This window comes from Armigeres subalbatus, chromosome 1 (genome assembly GCF_024139115.2).
Source record: "Armigeres subalbatus isolate Guangzhou_Male chromosome 1, GZ_Asu_2, whole genome shotgun sequence".
NCBI lineage: Eukaryota > Metazoa > Arthropoda > Insecta > Diptera > Culicidae > Armigeres > Armigeres subalbatus.
This window is the reverse complement of record NC_085139.1, coordinates 29,661,359-29,688,977: the sequence shown is the minus strand read 5'-3', so window position 1 is coordinate 29,688,977 and position 27,619 is coordinate 29,661,359. Positions and strand designations below refer to the sequence as shown.

Here is a 27,619-nt window from a genome sequence, read left to right as displayed (position 1 = left end):
AATGTACAAACGTTGTCATTTTTCGATAATTCATTAAGAACACGTGTAGTCGCAGACGCCTCACCAGTAGCTTTAGGAGCAGTACTCATCCAATTCGAAGGGAAAACTGATATGGACCCTCGTATTATATGTTATGCAAGTAAGAGTTTAACTGTGACAGAGAAAAGATACTGCCAAACAGAAAAGGAAGCGTTAGCGTTGGTATGGGCTGTTGAGAAATTTTCGGTTTACCTAATAGGTCGAGAATTTGAGCTAGAAACAGACCATAAACCACTAGAAATTATATTTTCCCCAACTTCTACACCTTGTGCCAGAATTGAACGATGGGTGTTGAGACTTCAATCATTCAAGTTCACTGTTAAGTACAGGAAAGGATCAGGAAATATCGCAGATTCTCTATCACGGTTAGTTGTTGACGAAAATCCAGTTGAATTTGAAACGGACAATCATTTCTTAGTTCTCGCTGTTCAAGAATCAGTAGCGATTGATGTAGGAGAAATCGAAGCTGCTACCAAAATGGATCCAGAACTCAAAGCTGTTAAGGATTGTCTTGTATCAGGAAATTGGAATAATCCTCTCGTTAAATTATTTGAACCTTTCCGAAATGAGCTAGGCATGATCGAAGAAACAGTTGTACGAGGAAATAAATTAGTAGTACCGCAAGAATTACGAAACAGAATGCTTCAACTAGCGCATGAGGGTCATCCAGGAGAATCAATTATGAAAAAGCGATTGAGAGACCGAGCTTGGTGGCCTACTATGGACAAAGCAGCTAAAGAATTTGTTTCAAAATGTGAGGGATGTCAGCTTATAGGACTACCAAGTAAACCGCTTCCGATGAGTAGACGAGAACTGCCAGCAAAACCATGGATTGACATAGCTATTGACTTTATGGGACCACTACCTTCCGGAGAATACTTGTTGGTGATAGTGGATTATTTTAGCAGATACAAAGAGGTTGAAATAATGTCAAGAATTGGTTCTCGAGAAACTGTAAACAGATTGGACAAGATATTCACGCGTTTAGGATATCCTAGGACGATAACTCTGGATAATGCCAAACAGTTCATTGGAAAAGAATTTGAAGAATATTGCAAAATACATGGCATTTACCTGAACCATGCAGCACCTTATTGGCCACAAGAAAATGGATTAGTGGAGAGACAGAATAGATCCCTTCTAAAGAGGTTGCAGATAAGCAATGTTTTGCGAAGAGATTGGAAGAAAGATTTGAACGATTATCTGTTGATGTATTATACAACACCGCATTCAACGACCGGAAAAACTCCAACAGAATTGTGCTATGGACGTACGATTAGATCAAAGATACCATCGATCGATGACATTGAAACCATTCCACAATCATCGGATTATCGCGATCAGGACAAACTGAATAAGCAAAAAGGAAAAGATAAGGAAGACTGCAGACGGCATGCTCAAGAATCTGACATTCAAAGTGGAGACACTGTTTTGATGGAAAATCTTCTACCTGGAAACAAACTTCAAACAACATTCGGAAAAACAAAATATAAAGTATTGAGTCGCGCAGGTACTCGGGCTCTGGTAGAAAATCAAGAAACAGGAGTAACGTACCAAAGAAACATAGCACATTTGAAAAAGATTAATCCACCAACAACCTCAAGACCTACACACTTAACTCATTTCACCGTATTCGGTAAATTTTACCGAAATCTCAACAGCAGAACTGTTCGGTAATTTATTTTACAGATTTTTTGTAATTTTTTCCATTGCTCTACTGTCAAAATCACCGAAAATCAGTTAAATTATTTACCGAACAGTTCTGCTGTTGAGATTTCGGTAAAATTTTACCGAATTCGGCGATTTATTTTAAGTGTGTACAGACAACCAATGTACAATAGAATCTCCAGATACAGTGCCTTCAGATGAAGAACCAGAATTCAGAGGATTTGAAAATGTTGAAGAAAACTTTACCGGAATGTAAAAATATATTATACAAAAAAAACAAATAGTGTTTGGTTTTAAAAATTATAGGATAAATATTGTCGGCGTAGCACCAACTTAGAATTCGGAAGTCCGGACTTCCGAACCGAACTTTCTTCCGAAGTTTTATCTGTCAAACTAATGGATGCGTTGTTTAGCGCATCTTTAGGGGAATCCAGCGCACTACTTCCGAAGTTGGGAAAGATGCCTGTATCTGGAGAAAAATCCAACTTCGGTATAAAAAGCGGTATAAATTTATTCTGGATACACAATACATTTAAACTATTAATAATTGTAATTAAAAATTGTATAAAAAAGGAGATGTGTTAGTGGATTGTTCTAGTAGGCTATGGACGGTTGATGGAATAATAAATCAGATTATTGTATGCGTCACAACAGAACGGATGTCTTTCATTCAAGGTACCACAATTTCAATCAGCTTCACTTCATCGGGACCACAAATAACGAGTAGAGTACATATATTTATTGCCGGTAGTATTTATTGATACGTTTCACTACATCAAAAATACAACGGAGCTTTTATCCAGAATTTATTGGAGCTTTCGAATTACAAACACTAGTGTTCTTCTCGGTTCGTCTTCTGCCTGTCTCTTCGCTTCTACAATTCTACACCTTTCCCATTAATGCCTAATTGGTCGGTCCCTACCCTCCTATCGTGTGTGCTCTCCTGGTGTGGTTCACTCAACAGAAACGTGCAACGTTCTCGTTTGCTACGCAAACGCCTCAACTAATGTGTATAATCGGTTCTCAACATATTTTTTCGCCTAGCAACGGAGTATGGGCTATGTTGCGGCGGAAAATCACATGCGCATGGATTAAAGAAAGGAGTACTCACTTTGAGAATGGACGCGACGACTAGTACGACGGCGCGTCCATGTGATGGTTGAACTAGCGGACGATGGCGGTAAACTTACACGCGGTTCGCCGGCGGGTCGGCGGCTTGCCTAGTGGTTGATGTTGATACTGCTGTTGATTGAACGGATGTACTTTACATCGCGGTTTGCCGGCGGGTCGACGGTTGGGCTAGCTGATGATGCTGCGACTGCGGTTGTTGCCTACGGATGGCTTTGCTCCGGATCGAAAACTTACGGTCTCATCTAAGGCGCGACGCGGCACGTGCGTCGATGTCCGTCGGTCGTCACCAACGGAGGGAAAAACGGTTGCCTTCTCTTCTTCTACTTCTTCGATAATGCCCTGCCTAGGGCGCGTTGATTGGCGATCGCCTCCCTCTTCCGGCGTGCCCCGGGAAACCTCGCAATCTGATGGTGGGGTCAGAAATGGCCTCGATGGTTCGGTGTGGGTTGTCGGGCGTCGTAGCGGCGTGGTCACGCAGGGTGGCCACTCACCCGGGAATCCGGGAAAACCGGGAAAAACCCGGGAATTTGAAATCACCGGGAAAAACCGGGAAAACCCCGGGAATTTGTTGAAGTCGCAGGCACTTTTTTCAAATTTCTTAAATTTATAATCCAAAAGTACCTATATGTTATTTTTATGATATAGCTGATCTGATTATAACTTTAAAACACTTGAATTCTTGAATTCGAGGCTGTATATTTGAAATGCATTATGAGACTTACCCACCCAAAAAAATCTGCACGTTCTTTCCACCTGAAAAAATACGTAGATTTTTTCCACCTGAAATTCACGTAACTTTTACCTGATTTTCCGATAGAAATTTCATTCTACGTGAAAATCAGGTAAGTTCTACTTGAGTTTTGGATAGAATTCACCGGACACGTAAGTTTCACCTGAATTTTCTGAAGCATTTGCAGCTACGTGTGCACGTAAAATTCAGGTGGAAACAACGTTTTGATTATTTGGAGTGCTCGAAAAAAGCATCTACAAACCAGGACAGATTTGCGATTTGGGCGTAACTTATTTTGTAAATAAACCTTGGAAGGCAAACAATGTTGTCCTACATTTCGTGCAAAAAGTTCTTCTCTTTGTTTTTGCACCATCTAAACGATTATATCGGCACCAACATTTCAAAAGGGCGAAACTGCTTTTGTAAACAAAAGCTTCTCACGTCGCTGGTGGCCTAATTTGAGCCCACCCACAACATCCAGCACCATTGATTGAAAGAAGAGGATTCGCTGCTTCAATCAGTGGCGTTGGATTGCGTGGGTGGGCTCAAATTAGCCCTCCAGCGACGTGAGAAGCTTTTGTTTACCAAAGCAGTTTCGCTCTTTTGAAATGTTGATGCCGATATATTCTTAATTCATTCAGTGCAACTAATAGAGAGATATTTGAATATTAAAAAGGTCATACCAATCTGTAAAATAGAAGCACGCCAGAGCCGCAGGAGTGCTGGAGTATTTTCACTCTAAAGCGAGCATTTTCTGAGAAATTAACGATATGCAGAATAAGCTTTTCTCTATCAGAAATGGGAATGGGAAGAAATTAGGAATTCTACAGAATCGAATCGCAAATCAGTCCCGAAAAATGCTTTGATTAAGTAAATATTGATTTGATTAAATGTTTAGTAGTATAATTTCATTAGAATATCTTTATTTATGTACTTTCTTATAAGTTTTCACCAACATTTAGCTTCTTTGGAATTTGGTAATGACTAACGGTAATGCTAGGTCTTCGATCGCTATTAAAAGTTTTATTACTTTTTTTTTCAAATTCCTGCTTATTTTAAAGTGCTTGTTCAAAAAAATCTTTGAATAATTTTCTTTATTTTTATCAGCAAACCTTACTGCTTTTACAATAAATATTCTGTTTCCATATTTTTAGGAACTTTTATGAAGTCTATTCGAATTTTTGTAATTCCTTGGGAGCCTCCTGCATTTACGCAGATTTCCAGGTACCATGTAACAATAAAGTCTTAGCTTGCCTTTTACAGCAAAAGACTGTTAGATCGAACGGGCTGTTGGTGCTGTTAGACGTGGTTAGACTTTCGATGCGAGGAAGTAGAGAAAACATTAAACATATGAACATTCGTCAGATATTTTTTAATGGGTCATCAATGAACCATTTTGTAATTGTTTAAATATATTTTCCAGATGTCAACGTTTTCGTGCAATACAGGCACAACTCGAAATCTGAGAATGTTCAGAAACAACGTTAACAATGTTCAATAAAAAAAACTTTAAGGTTTTTGTGAATATTTCGAATTCCATGAATATTTTTGCATGTGTAAATACATTAGGATTACTTTTATGTGTTCCAATAAGAAAAACTTGAAAAAGGCAATCAATTTGAGGTATACATTTTTTTTTTAAATCGTCAAATTTTAAAATAAGCAACTTTTGATGAATTGTGAATTGCGACCTGGGTCTTTGACAGGTGAAACTTTATACTGTTTTCTATGCTTTGCAATCAAAATGTCAAAAAATAAGTATTTTGAGTTGTGGCAGTATTGCACGAAACCGTTGTGTGCCCTTTTCATTATTTTCTTGCCACATAGTTTCTAGAGTGCAATCAATATCTCAAAAGTTTTTCGGACAAAACAGCAGTTGGAACTTGATGTCTTCTACAGCAAGTCAAGAGCCTGTTAGAATGTTAGAATTCAATGCTTATTATTAAATAACTGAATTGATACTTAAACATAATGTTGTACATTTTATACATTGTTTTACATAATCAAAACCCTCTCAGGAACTTTTTAAAATTTCCGGGAAAATTTTGAAAAGCCTGCCGGGAAAACCGGGAAAAACCCGGGAATTTATTTTGTCGACTAGAGTGGTCACCCTGTCACGGTTCTATGTGTATAAAATAACCGTTGCACGTTGCACGTGTCAGCACAATATTTCCACTAGCAAATTGCACAATTTACCTGATTTAAACCACCAGCACATACGATAACTCACCGTTCGTAACCTTTGCACACACGACTAACTAGCTAAGAAACTATGGGAAAGGGTTTTAGATTGAATCCTCAGATTAACCGCCGAATTAATTTCGTCACCGGAAATCACGAAGATAAATTCGCGATACCGACGGTTGCTCTCATGCTCATGACAATCATTTTCGCGCATGTTCGCGTCTCTTCACACAAACAGCCTAAGTCAGCCACCTTTCTGTCCATGTGAGAGGGACTTCGGGAAAGGTCAAAGAATTTATCAAAAGAATCCCAACAGGTCGATGCACGCCGAAGCTCATATGCAAATTTTACGGGATCAAGCAATCTTGGGTGGCTTACGCAATTTAATTCCACGGTATCTCACCACCTGGCTTAGATCTCATTAACCATTTTATTGAGGGGAAATGCATAAATGAACACAATGAACTATACCTATTTTCTCATTAGGCTGGTTTATCTTTTTTTTAATTCTCGGAATTTGTTCAACTTTATTCTATTTAATTTATTTTAACCGTAAATACAAACGAAAACATTTAACAAGAAACTAAGAACAATAATAACCAATAAAATATTTACAATAATTGTAACGACCCGAAGGCTCGTTACAGTGTCAGCTGAACCATTTGACAGTTCTGTACGTCGCTCCATGCGTGAATCAAGAATCCCAAGATGGCCATCATCGTATGACATTTTCTAAGAGGCGGAGATGTAGCAGGCCTATCCATGTAGGCTGTGCCTTCAATAAAAGTTTTATTACTTGCCATTAGTTAGCCGACCATTAACCAAGTCAGTTGAAATAAATAGTTTTGTCCAGTTACATTTCCTTGGTTACGGTTACAACAATCCCAAAATGATCTTACGATATCTGTTGGCCTCTCAGGAGATGTAATGGATACAACTGTGTGTGCGTTTGCAAAATAAAAACTGGGAAGTTGACCTTAAATGTGTCAAAGCAAGCTTTTAAACAGGATGGAAATATCTCGCCTCGTCCTATTTTTCTTTGAAATTCTTCAAGTATGGTTCCAAAAATCTAAACACGATCTCTTTCCCAATATCGAGCATAATTTATTTCATAATTTAATTACAATGATAAAATTCAAATAAAAAATACACATGAAGGGATAACGACCTTTCTCCGTAGCTGGTAGCACATGCTCTGAAAACTTTGATATCCTTCCACCCTGTCGTGGTCTTTCGAAAATATATATAAAACTAAAAAGTTGAAACAACCGTGCAATTCATTCTCTCTGTGTATGTGTATTAGGCTACCGTTCTCGAATCGAGTCCCAAAAACTGCTTCCACTGTGACACGATTATCAAAACAGAAATTATAACAAATCCCAGCGGGTTACGATGGAGTACTATACTCTGGGGAAATCTTTCCCACTGTTATTGCCTGCGAACGTTTTTTTTAATGGGGATGAATGTCCAGTAAACTGTTGTTTTAGGTATGTGGGGGAAAACAATGGAGTTTGATTTTGCTTTAAATTAAAAGATTGATTGCTATGTTCAAGTGATAGCCAAAGTAGCAATGAAAAGTGTAGTGCTAAGCAACCCCGCCCGCCCGCGCGACCTTTACATCAGTAAGTAGTGCAATCATTGTGTAGGTATAGGGTGTGTAGGAGTACGAAACTAATTGCGCAGCCCCAAACCCCGTCATTAGGCAAGCTGATCCTGTCCGTTGGCGGCGTCCTGTTTGTTCATCACGTCCGGTAGATCCGGGGGCAGCGAGTACGGAGTCAGATCCAGCTGCTCGAAATCGCCGCTGTTTTCCCGGACGGCCAAACCGAGCTGGGCCGGGCACTGTGCCTTGGCTGTGGCCACCGTTATACCGCAGTCCTGCAGCGTCCGGTCGTCGTCCATCAGTTGGTTGTCCTTGTTGTACAGGCGCTGGTCCCGGGGAGGCACTTTCAGGATTCCTTCGATCATTCGCTTAAGCTCGTGGACCGGCGTGGTTTCTTTGGCATCGGTGAAGATGGTGGTCTTCTTCCGTCTGATCATCATGAAGACATCCTGCGGGTTGAGAAAGAAAAAGTAAACTTTTTTAGTTATTGCGAATAATAATAATAATAAACACGTTTGCCGTGCCCTTGTTGACATACAGTTTATGGGTGGTGAAGTGGACCAAGACTGACTTGGAGGCGTTAGAACAGGTTAGAACCAGCAGTATGAGTGGCGTTCACTAAGCATCGCATGCGCCATCCAAAATCGTCCATTGAGAGAGTCACCCTGCCACGTACAGTAGGAGAAAGAGGCGTCACCGATATACAAACACTATGTGTTTCCCAGATCCAGCAGTTGCGAAGATACTTCGTGGAAAGTCAGAACCGCCACGAAATCCATCGCGCTGTGTGTGAAGCGGATTCAGTGCCCTGCATCTGGCGCAGGAGGACTATCAGCTGAATTGCTACATTGGCATTCAGATGGCCCGAGGTAGCTGAAAATTCCCAGCACGCTTGCTGAGGAAGTGCCAAAATTCTATAATAATAATAATAATGCAACAGAGGAGAGGTACAACAGCGACCCTCTAGTCATCGGGCTCAGCCCGTGCCGACAAGGCAAAACAGAAACGGCAGCAGAAGAAATCACCAAAGCAATGCTGCACCTGCTGATGTTGCTGTGGTGGATCGACGTCAATCACTCACGTTAGCGGGCCGCCGACGGCAACGGATCATGTGGACAAGGAAGATGAATCAGTACGTGACCCGTTGCTACTACGTTTGCACCAGGATGGAGACGGATATGTCCGGCAGACCGGCGATGCTGGAGATGTTCAATGAGAGTTTCCCTCGGTTTGCACCCCAGCTTGACCAGAACAAGTTGTACACACGCCAGAGAGCTATTATGTCACATAATATGCTGACTCCAGAAGACGTAGAGTACATCAAGATCGAGCGATACGTCGAGAAGAAGTTCTGTTGGGTTGGATGCATCAATCGCAAGTGACCGTCGCGATTCGATTGCACCCGCCGCTCTAGGACCAACAGTTGAATTGCAACGACAGCAATTGCAAGACGAACTAGCTAATCATATGGGCACAGCAGTTACACAGTTCCGTGGGACAGACCCCATGTCCCGACACCGGATACCCAAGTTGCAGTACTCCTATCGGTTGACGAGTACAGTAAGCATCCTTAACCAGGATATTTTGCCACAGTACTTGGAAACCGTGGAGAACCTTGAGGAGCTGCAATGTATCGTGTATTCGGCTGCAGTGGCTGTTGTAAGAACGTTGGGATTGCGAACGCGTCCACAAGGTGAGAGTGATGGACGCGCACGCCCCAAAGCACGAAAACCCGCGTGGATGCGACGTCTGGAGACCCGCATCGCCACACTGCGGTCAAAGGTTGGTCGATTAACACAGTACAAGCAGGGGAATCGATCAACAAGGCTAGTTCGGAATGTTGCTGAAATTGTGAAACCCACAGAACTCCGTGGTCTCACCGAGGCGAACATAACTGAGATTCTCGACACCCATGTACAGCGGTTGAGTGCTCTTGTTAAATGATTGCGACGTTATGGAGAATGTTCGAAGAGGAAGGAGCAAAATCGAATGTTCAACATCAACGAAAGGGAGTTCTACAACCACATCCGAAACGACAAAGCCGATTTTGGCGAGGGTCTTCTGGAGATTGGAGAAGTCACGCAGTTTTGGTCCAATCTATGGGAGAACCCCGTCATACACAACGGCGATGAGCAGAAGAATATCGATATTGTGGTGGAATTAGAGATATGACCGATATCAACGTGACCGCCCAAGACATAAGTGAGGCTACCCGGTATACCAGGAATTGGGCTGCACCAGGACTCGATTTTGTGCATAATTTCTGGTATAAAAAACTCAACGGTCCACGGGCGGATGGTGTAATGCTTCAACACGGTACTAGATAACGCCGGGCAGCTACCGCAATTCATCACTAGGGGTGTCACTTATCATCTGCCGAAGGATCGGAACACTCTGAATCCAGCCAAGTGCAGACCAATAACGTGCATTTCTAGAAGGTTAAAAGACTATTATTCTTCCATTTACACCCACTATTAACTTTTTTATGTATCAACAAGCAGATACGCATTTCGTTTCCTACTTGGAAACTTCTTCAGTGTTTGTTATCGACTGAAGAAAAACATTGCTCATTAACTTTAAATATGGTGTGTAGGTAGAACTGTAGGTAAAAAATTAGGGCATATCGCTTGAACCGATTCGTCGTCGTCCCGTGGGTAGTAATCTAAACAGCCAGGTATATCCGTTTCCTTGATCTTTGTTAAGTAAATTTATTTGTTTTTGTTTGTAAATTTCTAAGCTTTCCGCTACGTCAAGTTTCCAAGGGTTTTGTATTTGTCTGAGAAGTGATATGTTGTCTTTGGTTAATTGATGATCTTCGTTAAATATATGTTCGGCTACTTCAGATTTGAAATTTGGCAGAACCCCATAAAAAATTTGACAGCTCCGAAATTTCACGATCACCCGATGAAATCGGGTGCCTACCAAATAGACCTATTTTTACACCGACGACGTCGATTGTCGTAGGCTACATATTTTCACCGCCAGATTCATTGTAAGATTAAGTCGCGAGCAATCGGTGCCTATTTCATCGGTAAAATAATCGATTGATTGTGTATTTGTTGCTTATTTTGATCGTCTGATTATTGAACAGACGAAATCGGGTCCTTGTGTTTATGAACATAGAGTAAAGCTCGAATAAAGCAAAGTGAGTATTTGACATTTAGTTAAGTGAAAAAGACCTGATTTATAATATTTTTAGTTTGTGACATATTCCGGAACATCCGGAAAATAGTTGTCTGGTAGTAAGCGGTTAATAAAGGTAAGTGATCACGTTTGATAGATTTTAACATATGTTAGTACAAGTGATTCTCAGAGGTAGTGAATATGTTTTAATACAATCTCCTAATGCTCATTTATAGCTTGGAATAGCTTGGTAACATTTAAAACCAAGAAGAGAGACCCGTGCAAAGATTCCGTGATCTTGTTTTAAAAATCATGAAGTTTGAATGTTCATAAATTGGGTCTTATACACCTCAGTAAAAGTTCAGCCGAAATTTGGTCCCCCTTGTATTTTAAACGGTTGATTCGCTTAATGATGAAATTTTATAATTCGATAAATCACCCTATTTCGTCTGATTTCATTATTTTCCACACCGATCAATCTACAGATTTGGTCGGGTTCGCTCAATAATAACATTTAATAAGTCGATTAATCACTCTATTTCGACTGGTTTTATCACACCCTATTTAAAACGAAACTGACCTATTATTCATTCGATTTAGTAGATATTAGTCTACCGATTTCGTTTAACGTCGCGTCGGATGGCTCCCCTGTAAAAATCACATAAGGCTCGGTGAAACAATCTATAAATTCGTCGGGAATATCATCGGTCGATCGTACCGACGAGAACCGATTTAGTCTGGGGGAAAGTCGGGAGGATTTTTTATGGGGAAGTAACTAAAGCAAACAAATACACTGAAAAAGGTATACATTATCATTTCAAATCTAAAGTAGCCGAACATATATTTAACGAAGATCATCAATTAACCAAAGACAACATATCACTTCTCAGACAAATACAAAACCCTTGGAAACTTGACGTAGCGGAAAGCTTAGAAATTTACAAACAAAAACAAATAAACTTACTTAACAAAGATCAAGGAAACGGATATACCTGGCTGTTTAGATTACTACCCACGGGACGACGACGAATCGGTTCAAGCGACATGCCCTAATTTTTTACCTACAGTTCTACCTACACACCATATTTAAAGTTAATGAGCAATGTTTTTCTTCAGTCGATAACAAACACTGAAGAAGTTTCCAAGTAGGAAACGAAATGCGTATCTGCTTGTTGATACATAAAAAAGTTAATAGTGGAAGTAAATGGAAGAATAATAGTCTTTTAACCTTGTAGCATTTCCCCTAAGACGCTCTAAAATAATTAATCAATTAATTAATCGTGCATTTCTAGTCGGTACAAAGTACTGTCATAGGTAATAGCGAGGTGGGTGCAGAACCATTGCGACCTAGGAACAAAAAGGTTGTCGACGCAACACACGAGGTCGTTGTTGGGCAGGACACAGGCCTAGAAATCTGAGCATGGCGTATATCGACTATAAAATGGCATACAACTCAGTACCTCACTCGTACCTTCTTAAGGTACTGCAGTTGTATAAGATAGACGGTAATGTCATCAGGCTAATGCAGCACGCTATGGGGATGTGGAGCACATTCCTACACATTACCGATGGAGAAAATGTGTCACGGTCCAGGACTCTCAGCATCAGGAGGGGCATATTCCAAGGCGATACCTTTAGTCCTCTATGGTTTTGCCTTGCCATGAACCCTCTTATCAAAGCACTCAACCAACACTACTATGGCTATCATTTGAGAGTCACCCTGCCACGAACAGTAGGAGGAAGAGGCATCACCAATATACAAGCACTATGTGTTTCCAGATTCAGCAGTTGCAAAGACACTTCGTGCCAATCGGTCCGATATTGTGGTCTTCGACAAAAGGATGAAGCGGGTAACATTGCAAAAAGGATGAAGCTTCGACATTGCTGTATCGCTAGACCATAATGTCCAAACAGCATTCTCCAACAAGATAACGAAGTACTACGACTTGGCGGAAGAGTTGAAGCAGATGTGGCACCTGGAGGACGTGCGTATAATTGGCATGGCATCTCTTATGTTGAACAGTAATCCATACATTTTGCTCCTTAGTTGGCCCGGTGATCAAAGTATCGTGCGTAAAACTCTCTCAAAGATGAAGAAGATTCATAACTTTGAATAAAGGCACTAATCGAATCATACAATTAAAATTGTATTCAACATTTATGGACTGTTTTTTCGATCTATGGGCAAAAAAAAACGTTTTGCCATCTTAAAAGAACTCCTGGAGAATTTCCGGAGCACTTCCTGAAGAATTCTGAATTTTTTTTTGGGAAATCAATTAGAGATCGCTTCGTAAATTCTTTTGAGAATTCCCTCTAAAATTATTCAGGAATGTATGAAAGAAATACAACATTGCTAATAATTTTTAAAGCAATTTCTGGAGGAACTTACGATTTCTGGATTTTATTTCAAAGGAATTTCGGGAATATTTTCCAAAGGAACTAGTAATGGAGTATCCATAGGAATTGTAAGCGTTATTTACTAAATTATTCATGGAGGAATTTTCAAGATGAGTTCCCGAAAGAATTTGTGGAGGAATTTCTACAAAAAATTCAGAAGTAATTTCCGAATGGATTATTTAAAAAATTCCCAATGAAGAATCTAACGGAATTTTTGAAAAAAAAACTCAAAGATTGTGTGATAGATGTTTATTAACTAATTTTTGAAAGAATTCTCATAGGAACTCTTAAGCCCCAAACGCAATACAACGGAACGGCGACGGAAACGGAAAATTTGACAGTTAGCCCATATATTTTCTGTCAAATTTGCCGTTTCCGTCGCCGTTCCGTTGTATTGCGTTAATGGCTTTAATAGATTTTCCCGAAGAATTCTTAAAGTAATTTTCAAGAGAATTTCTAAAGGTATTCTCGAACGCATTCTTAAAAGAATATTCAAAGAATGATGTAGATGTATTCTAAAGTTTATCTAAAGGAAATACCGATTTCAAATCCAAATGAATTCCTAATGAAATTTACAAATGATTTTTTTTTACATATTCATTTCATTTCATTTATTTAGTTAACATCTAAACAGATAACACTGAATCAACAATTTGACGCCACAATGCACGGTTCGAGACCGCATCTCTCCATCCTCGAAAACGCCCCACGCTCGCCAAGTCGTTCTGCACCTGGTCTGCCCATCTCGCTCGCTGCGCTCCACGTCGTCTCGTACCTGCCGGATCGGAAGCGAACACCATCTTTGCAGGGTTGCTGTCCGGCATTCTTGCAACATGTCCTGCCCATCGTACCCTTCCGGCTTTAGCTACCTTTTGGATACTGGGTTCGCCGTAGAGTTGGGCGAGCTCATGGTTCATTCTTCGCCGCCACACACCGTCTTCTTGCACACCGCCAAAGATGGTCCTAAGCACCCGTCTCTCGAATACTCCGAGTGCTTGCAAGTCCTCCTCGAGCATTGTCCATGTTTCATGTCCGTAGAGGACAACCGGTCTTATAAGCGTCTTGTACATGACACATTTGGTGCGGTGGCGAATCTTTTTCGACCGCAGTTTCTTCTGGAGCCCGTAGTAGGCCCGACTTCCACAGATGATGCGCCTTCGTATTTCACGACTAACGTTGTTGTCAGCCGTTAGCAAGGATCCGAGGTAGACGAATTCCTCGACCACCTCGAAGGTATCCCCGTCTATCGTAACACTGCTTCCCAGGCGGGCCCTGTCGCGCTCGGTTCCGCCCACAAGCATGTACTTTGTCTTTGACGCATTCACCACCAGTCCAACTTTTGTTGCTTCACGTTTCAGGCGGGTGTACAGTTCTGCCACTGTTGCCGTGGGTAATTCCGACGGCCCTGAAAGGGTGAATGATGCGAACGCGACCGACCTAGGATGCGGCGAACGCGTTTCGTTTTGTTGTCACTTAGCGTCGCCGCAGCACATACAATGCGGGACGACCACAACAAGAGCAAAAAGGAATGAAGGAAGATGGTTCTTTCTCCATCGTATATGAAATGTGTGTATGATAGTATCATTGTGAAAGATTGAATGTGAGAATTTGTTGAGTATTGTGAATATTGTAGTGTAGCGTAGATGATGTATTCATTGTGTTATTTGTAGATCATTGCTGTAACGAAGCCTTTGTATTGAAGTCCCTGTTTCGTTATCGTCTTGCATAGATCATATTACCGTTACTTACTGTGAGTTCGTTCCTTGGTAGTTTGTAAATTTGTTTGTAACTGAATTAAATTATTTATTTAGAATCGTCCGCTTGCCTATAGAGGTAGATAGCAGGAAGAGATTTGTTGTTGTGGGAGAAAACTAGATTGTATGTTTATTGTATTGTTTATATGTTTAAGTATTAATGAAAATATATTTTTAGTTGAGTTCGTTCACCAACCCACTTGAGATCGTTTTCTTGCACCCGGAGGGTGTAACAGCCACCTTTGCAAATGTTCGGCCGACAATGTCCATGTCATCCGCGAAGCAAATAAATTGACTGGATCTGTTGAAAATCGTACCACGGCTGTTACACCCGGCTCTCCGCATGACACCTTCTAGCGCAATGTTGAACAACAGGCACGAAATTCCATCACCTTGTCTTAGTCCCCGGCGCGATTCGAACGAACTGGAGTGTTCGCCCGAAATCTTCACACAGTTTTGCACACCATCCACCGTTGCTTTGATCAGTCTGGTAAGCTTCCCATGGAAGCTGTTCTCGTCCATAATTTTCCATAGCTCTACGCGGTCTATACTGTCGTATGCCGCCTTGAAATCAACGAACAGATGGTGCGTTGGGACCTGGTATTCACGGCATTTTTGAAGGATTTGCCGTACAGTAAAGATCTGGTCCGTTGTCGAGCGGCCGTCAACGAAGCCGGCTTGATAACTTCTCACGAACTCGTTCACTAATGATGACAGACGACGGAAGATGATCTGGGATATCACTTTGTAGGCGGCATTAAGGATGGTGATCGCTCGAAAGTTCTCACACTCCAGTTTGTCGCCTTTCTTGTAGATGGGGCATATAACCCCTTCCTTCCACTCCTCCGGTAGCTGTTCGGTTTCCCAGATTCTGACTATCAGTTTGTGCAGGCAAGTGGCCAGCTTTTCCGGACCCATCTTGATGAGCTCAGCTCCGATACCATCCTTACCAGCTGCTTTATTGGTCTTTAGCTGTTGAATGGCCTCCTTAACTTCCCTCAAGGTGGGGGCTGGTTGGCTTCCATCGTCCGCTGAACTGACGTAGTCATCTCCTCCGCTGCCTTGACTTTCACTGCCTGTACTCTCAGCGCCATTCAGATGTTCCTCGTAGTGCTGCTTCCACATTTCGATCACCACACGTTCGTCCGTCAAGATGCTCCCATCCTTATCCCGGCACATTTCGGCTCGCGGCACGAAGCCTTTGCGGGATGCGTTGAGCTTCTGATAGAACTTGCGTGTATCTTGAGAACGGCACAGCTGTTCCATCTCCTCGCACTCCGCTTCTTCCAGGCGGCGTTTCTTCTCCTGAAAAAGGCGAGTCTGCTGTCTCCGCTGCCGTCTATAACGTTCCACGTTCTGCCGGGTACCTTACTGCAGCGCGACCGCCCGCGCTGCGTCCTTCTCCTCCAGAATCTGTCTGCACTCTTCGTCGAACCAATCGTTCCGTCGACTTCGACCCATATACCCGACGTTGTTCTCCGCTGCGTCGTTAATGGCTGCTTTGACTGTATTCCAGCAGTCCTCAAGAGGGGCCCCATCGAGCTCACTCTCTTCCGGCAACGCTGCCTCGAGATGCTGCGCGTATGCAGTGGCGACATCAGGTTGCTTCAGTCGCTCTAGGTCGTACCGCGACGGTCGTCGGTACCGAACATTGTTGATGACGGATAGTTTTGGGCGCAGTTTAACCCTCACCAGATAGTGGTCAGAGTCGATGTTAGCGCCACGATATGTCCTGACGTCGATAATGTCGGAGAAGTGCCGTCCATCAATCAGAACGTGGTCGATTTGTGATTCTGTCTGCAGTGGTGATCTCCAAGTGTACCGATACGGGAGGCTGTGTTGGAAGTAGGTGCTGCGAATGGCTATATTCTTGGAGGCGGCGAAATCAATTAGTCGTAGGCCGTTTTCTTTCGTCAGCCGGTGAGCGCTGAACTTTCCAATAGTCGGTCTAAACTCCTCCTCTTGGCCAACCTGAGCGTTCAAATCTCCTATGATGATTTTGACGTCGTGGCTTGGGCAGCTGTCGTACTCACGTTCCAGCTGCGCGTAGAATGCGTCCTTATCATCATCAGTGCTTCCGGAGTGTGGGCTATGGACGTTGATTATGCTGAAGTTGAAGAACCGGCCTTTGATCCTCAACCTGCACATTCTTTCATTGATCGGCCACCACCCGATCACACGCCTTTGCATATCGCCCATCACTATGAAAGCTGTTCCCAGCTCGTGTGTGTTGCCGCAGCTCTGGTAGATGGTATGATTACCTCTAAACGTTCGCACCATTGATCTCTTCCAACAAACCTCCTGCAGCGCTACGATGCCGAATCCACGGTCCTTGAGCACATCGGCGTGTATGCGTGTGCTCCCGATGAAGTTGAGAGATTTGTAGCTCCACGAACCGAGTTTCCAATCGCTAGTCCCTTTTCGTCGCAGTGGTCTTCGCCGATGGTTCCGGTCCGTACTCTCTTGTTGATTGTTCGTTGCTTATGATTTTTTAAAGGCTGGCTTGCAAGGCCTGACACCAAACCCCCTAAATTTCCGGAGGACTTTTACATATAAATTTCCGATGAAATTCCCAAAGGAAGTCTAGAAGAATAAAAAAAATATCTGAGGAAATCCCCAAAGAATTTTACGAAGATATTTCTGAGGGATTTTTTCAAGAAATTCAAGGAATTCCTGAATGAATTCTCGGAAGAAGGTTCGAGAATTTCGACGGAAATTCTGAAGCAACTTTCCTACTTTTGAAAAACGGTTTTTGCAATATTTACTTGTCTGAATTGATTATTGTGCTGCAGAAATTTACACATGGAACGATTGTTTTTACCTGAAAATTGATGTGAAGCACCTGAAAAAATCAGGAAATTTTGTGTGTATAGATGAGTAGACACCCTGTTAATGTCACCTGATGTCCGGCAAGAATTGCTATACATATTCAGGTTACAGAAAGTTATTCTGTATTCTATCGAAACCGTTTATGATAGCAAGAAAATTGTAGTCCCGCGCATCTCCTATGATAAAATAGGTTTCTCTGCAATTAGTTACCCAGCTTTCGGTCGTAGTCAAGTTGTTCAAAACGAGTTTTAACGCTGTAGCGCACCTGCGCAGTACATGCTTTTGAGATGAACAAACTGATATTGAATTTATGAAAAATATTCCACAGGACAGTAGGACACGTACTTCCTATGCTCTCTCTATATAGGATCCACAGATTGTCACAATTGGATTGCGGTGAGCTATATGCGACAACAATTTATGTGAAATTTTATTAACTGTAACTGTATCTGTAACACTAGTGCAACCAAAAAAGCGCAAAAAATTGAGCTACTATGTAATTAACTATACGGTCTCACATTAAGTTGTGCTGTCATCCATCCGTATCATTTCCATGTTACAGTAACTGAAACATTCTGGTCTTGATTGCCACATTGTAACTATTTACTGACTTCTACTTGTCAACATTTTATTTGTTGTCATGAAACTTTGTTATGTATTTAATACGAAAATAAAACGGAACCGAGCGCGACAGGGCCCGTCTGGGAAGCAGTGTTACGATAGACGGGGATACCTTCGAGGTGGTCGAGGAATTCGTCTTGCTAACAGCCTTGCTAAGTCCCGTAGTCTGCAAACGAAAACAAAACTCGCGCTGTATACTACTCTGATTCTTCCGGTGGCTTTATACGCCCATGAAACATGGACGTTAAAAGAGGCTGATCGGAGAGCTCTCGGAGTGTTTGAGCGTAAGGTGCTGCGGACAATACTCGGCGGTAAACAGGAGAACGGTATCTGGCGGCGTCGCATGAATCACGAATTGTACCAGGTATATAAAGGGCTGGATATTATTAAACTTATACAACACGGCAGACTACGGTGGGCTGGTCACGCTGTTCGTATGCCGGAAGAACGTCATGCGAAGATAAGATGTATTAGAGAACCCGGAAGAGGCCGCAGGCTTCGTGGAAGGCCGCGTACACGATGGCTTTTTGCAGTTGAAGAGGACCTGAGGGCGCTCAAGTTTCAGGGCGACTGGAAGCGATTGGCCCAGGATCGAGTCCAGTGGAGGAGGATACTCCATTCGGCGTAGGTTCATCGAAGAGCTGTAGCCCATCAAGTATCAAGTAAGTATTACCTGCAGGGCTGGCATACTCCTCAGAGTAGTCGAAATGTGCGTGTCTTTTGCACTCCTCAAAAAGACCGCAGAGAGTGTGTTTCGCTTATCGCTCATTCTTTCTCTTCCACAACGCAGTGAGTCCTCTTTGTGTTTCTACTCTGCAGCGAATGCATATGCCAGACACAAAGAGTTGAGGATAAATGATGAAATAACACACCGTGTTCCTCAATGAGTTTTGACAAAACGGTGAATCAAACAGAATGAAAATTAACATTGCCAAATAAAGTTTAACGTAGCTGTTGATGTTGATATTATTTATGCGTAATAAGTTATTTTTGTTTTTGCTGGCTTTTGGGATGTCTGTGGGCAAAGCTATTTAGAAACCTGGTACTACCAACATTATTCCGCCCCACCGCTTTAAAATAAGTTACTGACGAGACGATTTCTAAATACAATTTCTGTCAGGTAATCTTGTAAATATAAAGGTTCTAAATTCGGAACAAAAACAGAAAACATTGAACTTATATTGCCGATTTCACCAATTTGAAGAGTTATGTGTAGATTGTGATTTGCCCGCTTCTTTTTCTCACACTCACTCTCATTTCGGGTTGATCGATTTTTATTACTGAAATTTACCCAATTATAACCCATTACTCGTTAAGGCCAGTATCAACTTAAAAAGTAGAGAGGTTACGGAATTTTGTTCAATATTACCAACAGGAATTTTGACAACTGATCTGCATGGAGCAAATTGTCACTTTTACTTACGGAATAATCGAGCAGAATATTTTTCCGAAAGTAAAGTGACAGCTCCCATTACTTTGCGTGGGAACCTTAAAAATGCCAATTTTGTTTTTTGTTCTTTTCATGTGGATACTGCTGTAAGAATTTTGTTTCGATTCTTTACTTTTCCGATTCAGTGAACGGAATTTAACATGTGATTGAGATAGAAAAAGAAATTTCTTTTGAACACGATACCAACCTTTAGTCACATGTAAGCGTGTACACTAAATCGATTCCCGCCATGATTTGACGTCTATTTGTTTTCAGATTGAGCACTCACACACAAATATTATACATGGAAAATCAAACTTTTTTGATTGTATTGAGTGTGAGAAAAAGATGACGGTGAGAAAAAAATCTCGCAAAACTCTTATAAAGTGCAAAAAGTGCAATATAAAGTTCCATTATTTCATTTCAGTGCTAATTTTTTCTTGATGTTAGCATCATGCCCAATTAATATACTTCTGCTCTGACAATGGGTTTTGTGTGTTTGTCGTCGAAATACTGATCCACCCTTATTATTAGATGAAGTTATTTCATTGTCTACAATCTTCAAAATAATGTTCACGGCCGTATGAAAGTGTATAAAATTTCATTGCAAAACACTGTCTATTATGCACAATTCTGTGTTAAATAGTTTTAAAAAAGATTTATGATTTACGCCAAGCTAAAAATAATCAGTTTAAACTCCCCTTCCGTCTCTAGGCGAATAAGGTTGCATGAAGAAGAAGAAGCGGAAAGACATTTGAAAAAAAAATGGCACGGGAAAGCACTCGGTTAAATTTTTAAAACTCTTCTCACAAGTGCAATATCACAAAATAAAAATTAAAATCAAAATTATGTGTTTATTATACAATACAAGGAAAGTTCATCCCCGTACTGTTAACCGTTTTATCTAAATTGCTTCTAGAAATTTCGAGAAGCGTTTTAAAAATTTCACCTTGCTTTCCCGTGCCATTCCTTTCATACATCATCTTTTGGCTTCTTCTTCTTATTCTTTTTTATTCAATCCTTATTTGCCAATGCTATACTTTTTAGCATGGAGCATTAAACTTTATTAAAACCCCGCCGTTTCTAACTGAGACGTAATTAACTACCCGGTAAAAATCGTTTACTCATTAATGGGTACTTTTAGTCTGCTATCTCTTTCTCTCTGCTGAAAAATTTACCCATTTTGGGAGAATAAGTGGATTTACTCATTTAAATGAGTAGATCCACTTATTCTCTCAAAATGGGTAAATTTTTCAGCAAAGGGAAAGAGATAGCAAAGAAAAAGTACCCATTAATGAGTAAACGTGTTTCTCCGTGTAATATTTCAAGGCGAAATATGCGTGTTCCAAAAAATTTCAGCGAGCTTTGTAGAAAAAGATATCGTTTCCGAGAATATTGCACTAAGTGGCACAACTTTGTGTTGGCCCAACTCTCACCGGAATAATTCTCTCACTCTTCGTCTTCGTCCTCACTCACCGTGTTGGCTTTGTTACACAATGAGTATCAGCGTTACTCTCTGTGGTGTGTATTAAAATCTCCTCATTGTGCACAGTGTGTGAGTAAATGCCAGCTCTGATTACCTGTAAGAGCTGGTGTTCCCCAAGGCAGCAAACTGGGGCCCATATTGTATAACATTTTTACTTCTGACTTGCCTGATTTACCACCAGGGTGTCAAAAATCTTTGTTTGCTGATGACACGGGCCTTTCAGCCAAAGGACGAAGCCTTCGTGTCATTTGTAGTAGGGGAACTGTTCCATTTTTCATCTCACTGAACATAGGGAGTGAGTACTAGTAATGGACCCCGTGCGTATAATGGACCCCCTGAACAAAAACTAAAAGTTAACGCTGGAATCAACGATTTCACGTATCAGGTTCCATGCAATTCTGATTCATTCATCGCTTTCAGTCTGCCGCATACATCTACTCACCAGGTTTCGAAACAAACTTATGCTAACCGTACTGAGGAAATTTCCTTCGCCAATGCCTGCAGCTTGTCACCAGGACGCATAAGTGCCACAAGCACAGAGGAAGCCCCTAATCCACTTAACACAGTCGCGCCATTCCTGCCTACGATCATCAGCCGTCCTGGTCCTGTGTTTAGGATTGGAGACGGGGGCTTCCGCACTCCTCTCTCCGGCAAGTATCAACCATCAATGAACGCTTTTCTGTCTGAAAGTTCTCCGGTTTTTAGTGAAAACATGGCTGAATCCATTCTCTCGTCGGAACTGCCGATTAATAACACGTCTAGGATGCCAATAATCGACCGTTCACCGGGATGCACGCCTGCTAGCTCAATGGAAGCCCTCAATCCGCTCATTGCAGTCGAGCCAATCCTGCCAGCGTTCCGCAGTCATCCCGGTCCTGTAATTGAGTCTGGGACGGAGGGCTTTCCAACCGTTAATGCAGGCAAGTACAATATCGTCCCGAACAATTCTCTTCCGGTAACGTCTGTTACTTCCAGTATCCATCCAGTTGACGCTGATTCCAACCCCGAGCAGCCTGCTATATCATCCAACGTTTCTAACGATAGCCTGCCGGTCAGAGGATCCATTTCGCCTAGTGAATTACCTGCTCATGCATCTACTACCAGAATGTGCGCGGGCTCCGTACTAAGGTGGACTCTTTCTACTGGCTGCTAGTGAATGTGACTACGACGTAATTGTTTTGACGAAAACTTGGCTAGACGAACAAATCCTCGGCTTACAGCTATTCGGTCCTAAGTTTGCTGTTTACCGTACAGATCGTAATTCAGCTAACAGCACTAAGTCTCGCGGAGGAGGAGTTTTATAGCAGTCTCAACACGCTTTAATAGCTACGTTGACTCTACATTGACAAGCATAGCATTGGAGCAGTTATGGATTAGAATTTCTACGACAGATCGATTGGTTAGCATAGGAGTATTTTATCTACCTCCAGACCGGCGTAGCGACATAAATTGCATTCGGGATCACATGAACTCTTTAAGCTCTATTAGTTCCAACCTTGACTTCAATGACTTCGTCTTGCAACTAGGAGACTATAATCAACCGAACTTGGAATGGGTTGCATCGGAAGACGGGTTTATGTATGTGAACCCCCAATCTGTTTTGTCCACCAGTAGCTCCGCATTGACCGATGGTTTTTCGTCTAATGGCTTGACTCAACTCAATGGAGTTCCTAACAGAAATGGTCGGTTTCTGGATCTCGTCCTCGCCAACGATGCAGCTAAATCTACTAGCACCGTTTCCGAAGCCAACGAACCCCTCATCTCCCTGGATGCTGACCATCCTGCTCTGGACATAGTTGTCAACCTTCCGGGCCTGTTTACATTCGACGATGCTTCTGACGTTCACCAAATGTACGACTACCGCCGAGATGTTTATGATAGTATTTGTGATGCTATCTCATGTATTGACTGGTCACCCATCGAGCTTGACCTCTGTGTAGATGATGCTGTTAATTATTTCACTCGCCAAATTTGTCGTATAATTGCGGAGCACGTGCACCTGTGTCGCCCAAAGCCTAAGCCTCCCTGGTCGAACAGTCGTCTGCGTCGGCTAAAGCGAAGTAGGGCAAAAGCATTGCGACAGTACTGCAACAATCGCACGCTGATTACGAAGCAGGAGTTCAACCGTTCCAGTACTGCATATCGTGTTTACAATCGATTCCTTTATCGTCGTTACTTGCTTCGAACGCAAACATCACTCCGTAGAAATCCCAACAGTTTTTGGTAGTTTGTTAACTCCAAACGAAAGGAAGTAGGTCTGCCTTCGTGCTTGCATCTGGGAGAAGAAACCGCCAATTCAGAGCTGGAAAAGTGTAACTTGTTCGTTCGAAATTTCCTGAGTACCTTCAATGCCACCAGGGCCACCGCCGATCAAATAGCTGTTGCAAATCAGTTCAGAAAAGTTTTGGATTTACATGCGTTTATAATCGATGAGCAGACCGTTCTGTCAGCCATCAGAAAATTGAAAAGCTCGTACACTGCCGGCCCGGATGGTATTCCGTCTTCTATGCTCAAGAATTGTTCGAACTCGCTGGCCACCCACTTAGCCAGATTTTTCACACTGTCGCTCCAGGAGGGAAAGTTTCCTGATGAATGGAAGATGTCGCGCATGTTTCCCGTTTACAAAAAAAGGCGACAAAAGGAATGTACAAAATTACCGAGGCATCACATCCTTATGTTCTTGCTCCAAGGTATTCGAGATAATCATGAATGACGTTTTATTCAGTGCCAGTAAAACGTACATTTCTACTGTACAGCACGGCTTCTATCCAAAGCGCTCTGTAGAAACGTCGTTTGTTTTATGCAGATGATTTTAAAATGTTTATGATTATGAACAGCATCGGGGATTGTGAAGAACTGCAATCGCGTGTGGATAGAATGGCGAACTGGTGCTCTGCTAATCTCCTATATTCAAAAATGTAATGCTATTTCCTTTTACCGGAAACACAAGCCGATAGTTTTTGGTTATTGCATCTCTGGTACTACCCTTGAGTGAATAAGATTAAGGATTTAGGAGTCACACTGGATCAGGACATGACATACGCACTATAACGACATCATCGCAAAAGCTAATCGGCAACTCGGTTTCATTTTCAAATTTACTGAAGACTTCCGGGATACTCATTGCCAAAAATCTCTGTACTGCTCTTTAGTTCGTTCTATCCTTGAATTTTGTGCTGTAGTTTGGAGCCCTTATCATAGCGTCTGGATCTCAAGGCTAGAAACCGTGCAGCGTAGATTCGTGCGTTATGCACTTCGGCACCTACCATGGAGGGATCCCGCTCATCTTCCCGCCTATGAGGATCGATGTAGACTACTTGGTATTGACACTCTTCAAATGAGAAGGAATATATCGCAGGTGGCCTTCGTGGCCAAAACCGCGACTGGTGAAATGGACTCTCCGGAACTTCTGATGAGATTAAATATATATGCTCCGGAACGAACAATGCGTCTAGATTTCCTGCACCTTTCTCCACGTAATCGAATGTATGGCATGAATGAACCTTTCCGTGCTGCTGCAGCTGCTTTTAACAGCATTCATAGCCTATTTGATTTTAACTTACCATTGACCACCTTTTTAAGAAGATTGTAATCGTTTAATGCAGAGGTTCCCAAACTGTGGGTCGCGACCCCCAGGGGGGGTTAGTTTACAATGTTATGTACTGAACCTGAGTTGCGTGCTCTTGCCTACGCAATGCGGTAGGGTCTGAGCTTGACGACCGACTGGCAAATAGCTTACACAACCTCACTTGATCAGTACAGTTGCTGATAAAGAATGTGTACAGCCGCCAGACATTCTAAATACTCACGCTCCTCTAATGTGGATGTATACTATACACATGTGGAAGTATTAGCTTGAGAAAATGGATTGCGAGTGATTTGACTATGCGTCCAATTTGGGAATCTCAAGCTCGTTCAGTAGCCGCTATGTTGCGAAGGCCGACGGAGGTCCTTCGTAGCTTAGTTGGTTAAAGCACCAGTCTAGCGTACTGTAGGGTCATCGAAGGGAAAGTGGTTACCTCCAATACATTTTCCAAATCAATATCTTCCCCATAACGTACATATCCACAAATGAGTTTTCACAAGAAAGTTTAGTTGACTTCAACCTAAGACAAAAATGACAAAAGCATGAGGATTACTACTCCTGGTATGCCCATCTTTACCGTAACTTGAAAGGGGAAAAAAGTGTAGATGTGGTACTACATACCTAACGAGAGGCCCCCGACCCAGCGACACCCTGATAAGTACCACAGAGTTGGATATTAGGCAAGGTATTGGTTGGGTCAGGGTTTGCCTGACCCGGCATTATGGATAATAAATCCATTCTATTTACTTCCTACTTCTCTCTGATGGTTCGCCTTTTTGCATTGTTTTGGCAAATCACAAAACTTCTCCAATTTCTAAAAAATCAACCAAGTGCAAAATACAACATTGAAAAAATCGAACCATCCCTGTGCATTCGTACGTCAACAATGCACGTAAGACTGTTATGAAAATTCTATTCACGCTTGGAGGTCATGCGAGAAATACTACTGGAACGGCACTTGCATCTGGTTTCCTCCTCGTTCAAAACACTGAACACCGAACGGGATGACGAAATTTAATCATTTCGTCATCGAACACCACGCCATCCAACGCCAGCGGGCAGCCCAATTTCGTTCAAAGTCCATTCGTCATCATCGTGCGTTTATCAGCTTATTAAACAAGTGTTTCGTATGTACTGTTTCGATTTTTTTGCGAAACCAAAAAAAAAATCACATTCACCTTCAGCTCTATCGAACCGGGTACCGGGTTACGAGATTTGCAAAATCTTGCGCCAGATAATCAGCTGGATGCGATAAGGAAAACATAAATAACACTCACCATTTTTTTTTCTTCGGTCCGCGGATGGAGTACACTCTGCTGTTATTGTTCTCGCCGTTAGTCCGCTGCTCGACTTGTGTTTGCCTCCCGATGTTATTCCTGCTTGTGGTCACGATTCCTCCACTTTTGCTTGCGTGCGACTGCCTCAGCTTACGGTTAAGTCGTTTGTCCTTCACTGGATGGAGACGAAATGCTTGCACACTGAATCAGCCGCTTGGCACAACAGCCGGTCCGGTTGCTCTGCCTGATGATGCGCCTGAAAGGAATTCCAATCAGTTCATTGATGTAATTTTTTTGGGTGGGAAATAGTGGACGGGTTAGAAATTGAAGGCGATGCTATATTTTAAGGAAATTGGAATCCAAATGAACCAAAAATTACCTTTCACCGTGGGCAAAGTTTCTTCCTCGAAGTTCGCCACTGCTTTGAAAACTCACTTTTGTCATAAAATGCTTAGCTGTCATTTAATCAACAGAAGTTTTGACAGCAGTGTCGTTTTTCGTGCAGTTTTTAAATCAACTGCGAAGCCGATGAGGCATTGTAGCCTGTTCAGTTTACGAACTTTATTACGTGATATTTTATTACATTGAATAACTGGGTGGTGCGAATAGAATCGATTTGGGTGTCAAACTGAAGCCAAAATTTTCTATAGACGAATCTAAGTGAAAATAAGAACTTTGACAGATCCTACAGCACAGCATAGGAAGATCATTTTAAAAGGCTTATAATAAATTCTAGACAAATTGTAATTAAAATCTGATTGATGTACTATACAGAAAATGTTCTGAATATTATGGAAGCTTATCTCTCACTGCACTGTGGGACTCGGACTCGGACCCATCCCACAGGTGCCGTAAACGATACCAGATCAGAATTTGTTTTTGTCTTTATTAACGAGGCTTTCAGCCCGTGGGCCGTGGCTGGTTCGTCTCGGTTGCTCGCGCATGGTTGACAACCATGTTTATTTACATTCTCTCGCGCACTAGAAAAGTTTGTCGGGTTTGCCGAGTTCGCTCCGCACCGATAGTTAATTGTAAAATCCAAGTGACTATTTCTTCGCTCTTCGTTTCCGTTCCGTGTCCCGCCCCTGACGGATGACGTGAAAAATAGGCGTTTTAAGAACCGTTCTTCTCATATGGTAGGTAAATAATTCATTCTGATTTCTGATTAAATGTACATACAACAGTCATCATTCTCTCTAATTGAGACCTTTTGTGAATTTGCAGGAACAGCAGAGACGCTGCGCAATTCAAACTGCTTCTGGGATGACAACGGACAATGATACCCAGATTTTCGGCTCCGGATGATGCACAATATAGGTGAAAGAAAATTGTTGATAACATATCACAGATTTTAATCCAACACCTTTTTCGCAGACTGCTGCAGCAGTTGTTGGAAATCCACTTGATGCCGGAGACTGCCGTAGGGAGCTTCTACTTGGGATCTACTTGGAATCCCCATCTTGGCAGTTGGAATCGGTGCCTTGACAGTATACTGATCAGCCCGGAATACGAAGGTAAGGCACATTTTTTAAACAAGAATATGAATAGTGTTCATTTGATACTGGAGCTCACAGCACTCCGCTCCAATGCTTCAATGGCCAAAATTAGGAGTTGAAGTACCGGAGTTTGTTGACATCATATTTATGCAAAGTTTTCTTTCTTTTTTTTAGATAACCGTATGGAAATTAGAGGAGCAATATGGGAGCAATGGCTACACCAAGAGCTACACTCATTCTGGCCAGGCTGAAATATAGAAAAATAA

General features: G+C 42.1%; 1 protein-coding gene across 1 annotated transcript; it reads right to left on the bottom strand.

Moving 5' to 3' along the window:
- Positions 1-6,833: 6,833 nt before the first annotated feature.
- Positions 6,834-26,386, bottom strand: LOC134223398 (elongin-B). Its single transcript, XM_062702537.1, has 3 exons — positions 26,237-26,386; positions 25,858-26,113; positions 6,834-7,804 (listed from the first exon to the last, which is right to left on the bottom strand). The coding sequence occupies exons 2-3, from the start codon at positions 25,858-25,860 to the stop codon at positions 7,451-7,453; spliced, it is 357 nt and encodes a 118-aa protein (XP_062558521.1). The 5' UTR covers positions 25,861-26,113; positions 26,237-26,386; the 3' UTR covers positions 6,834-7,450.
- Positions 26,387-27,619: the final 1,233 nt, after the last annotated feature.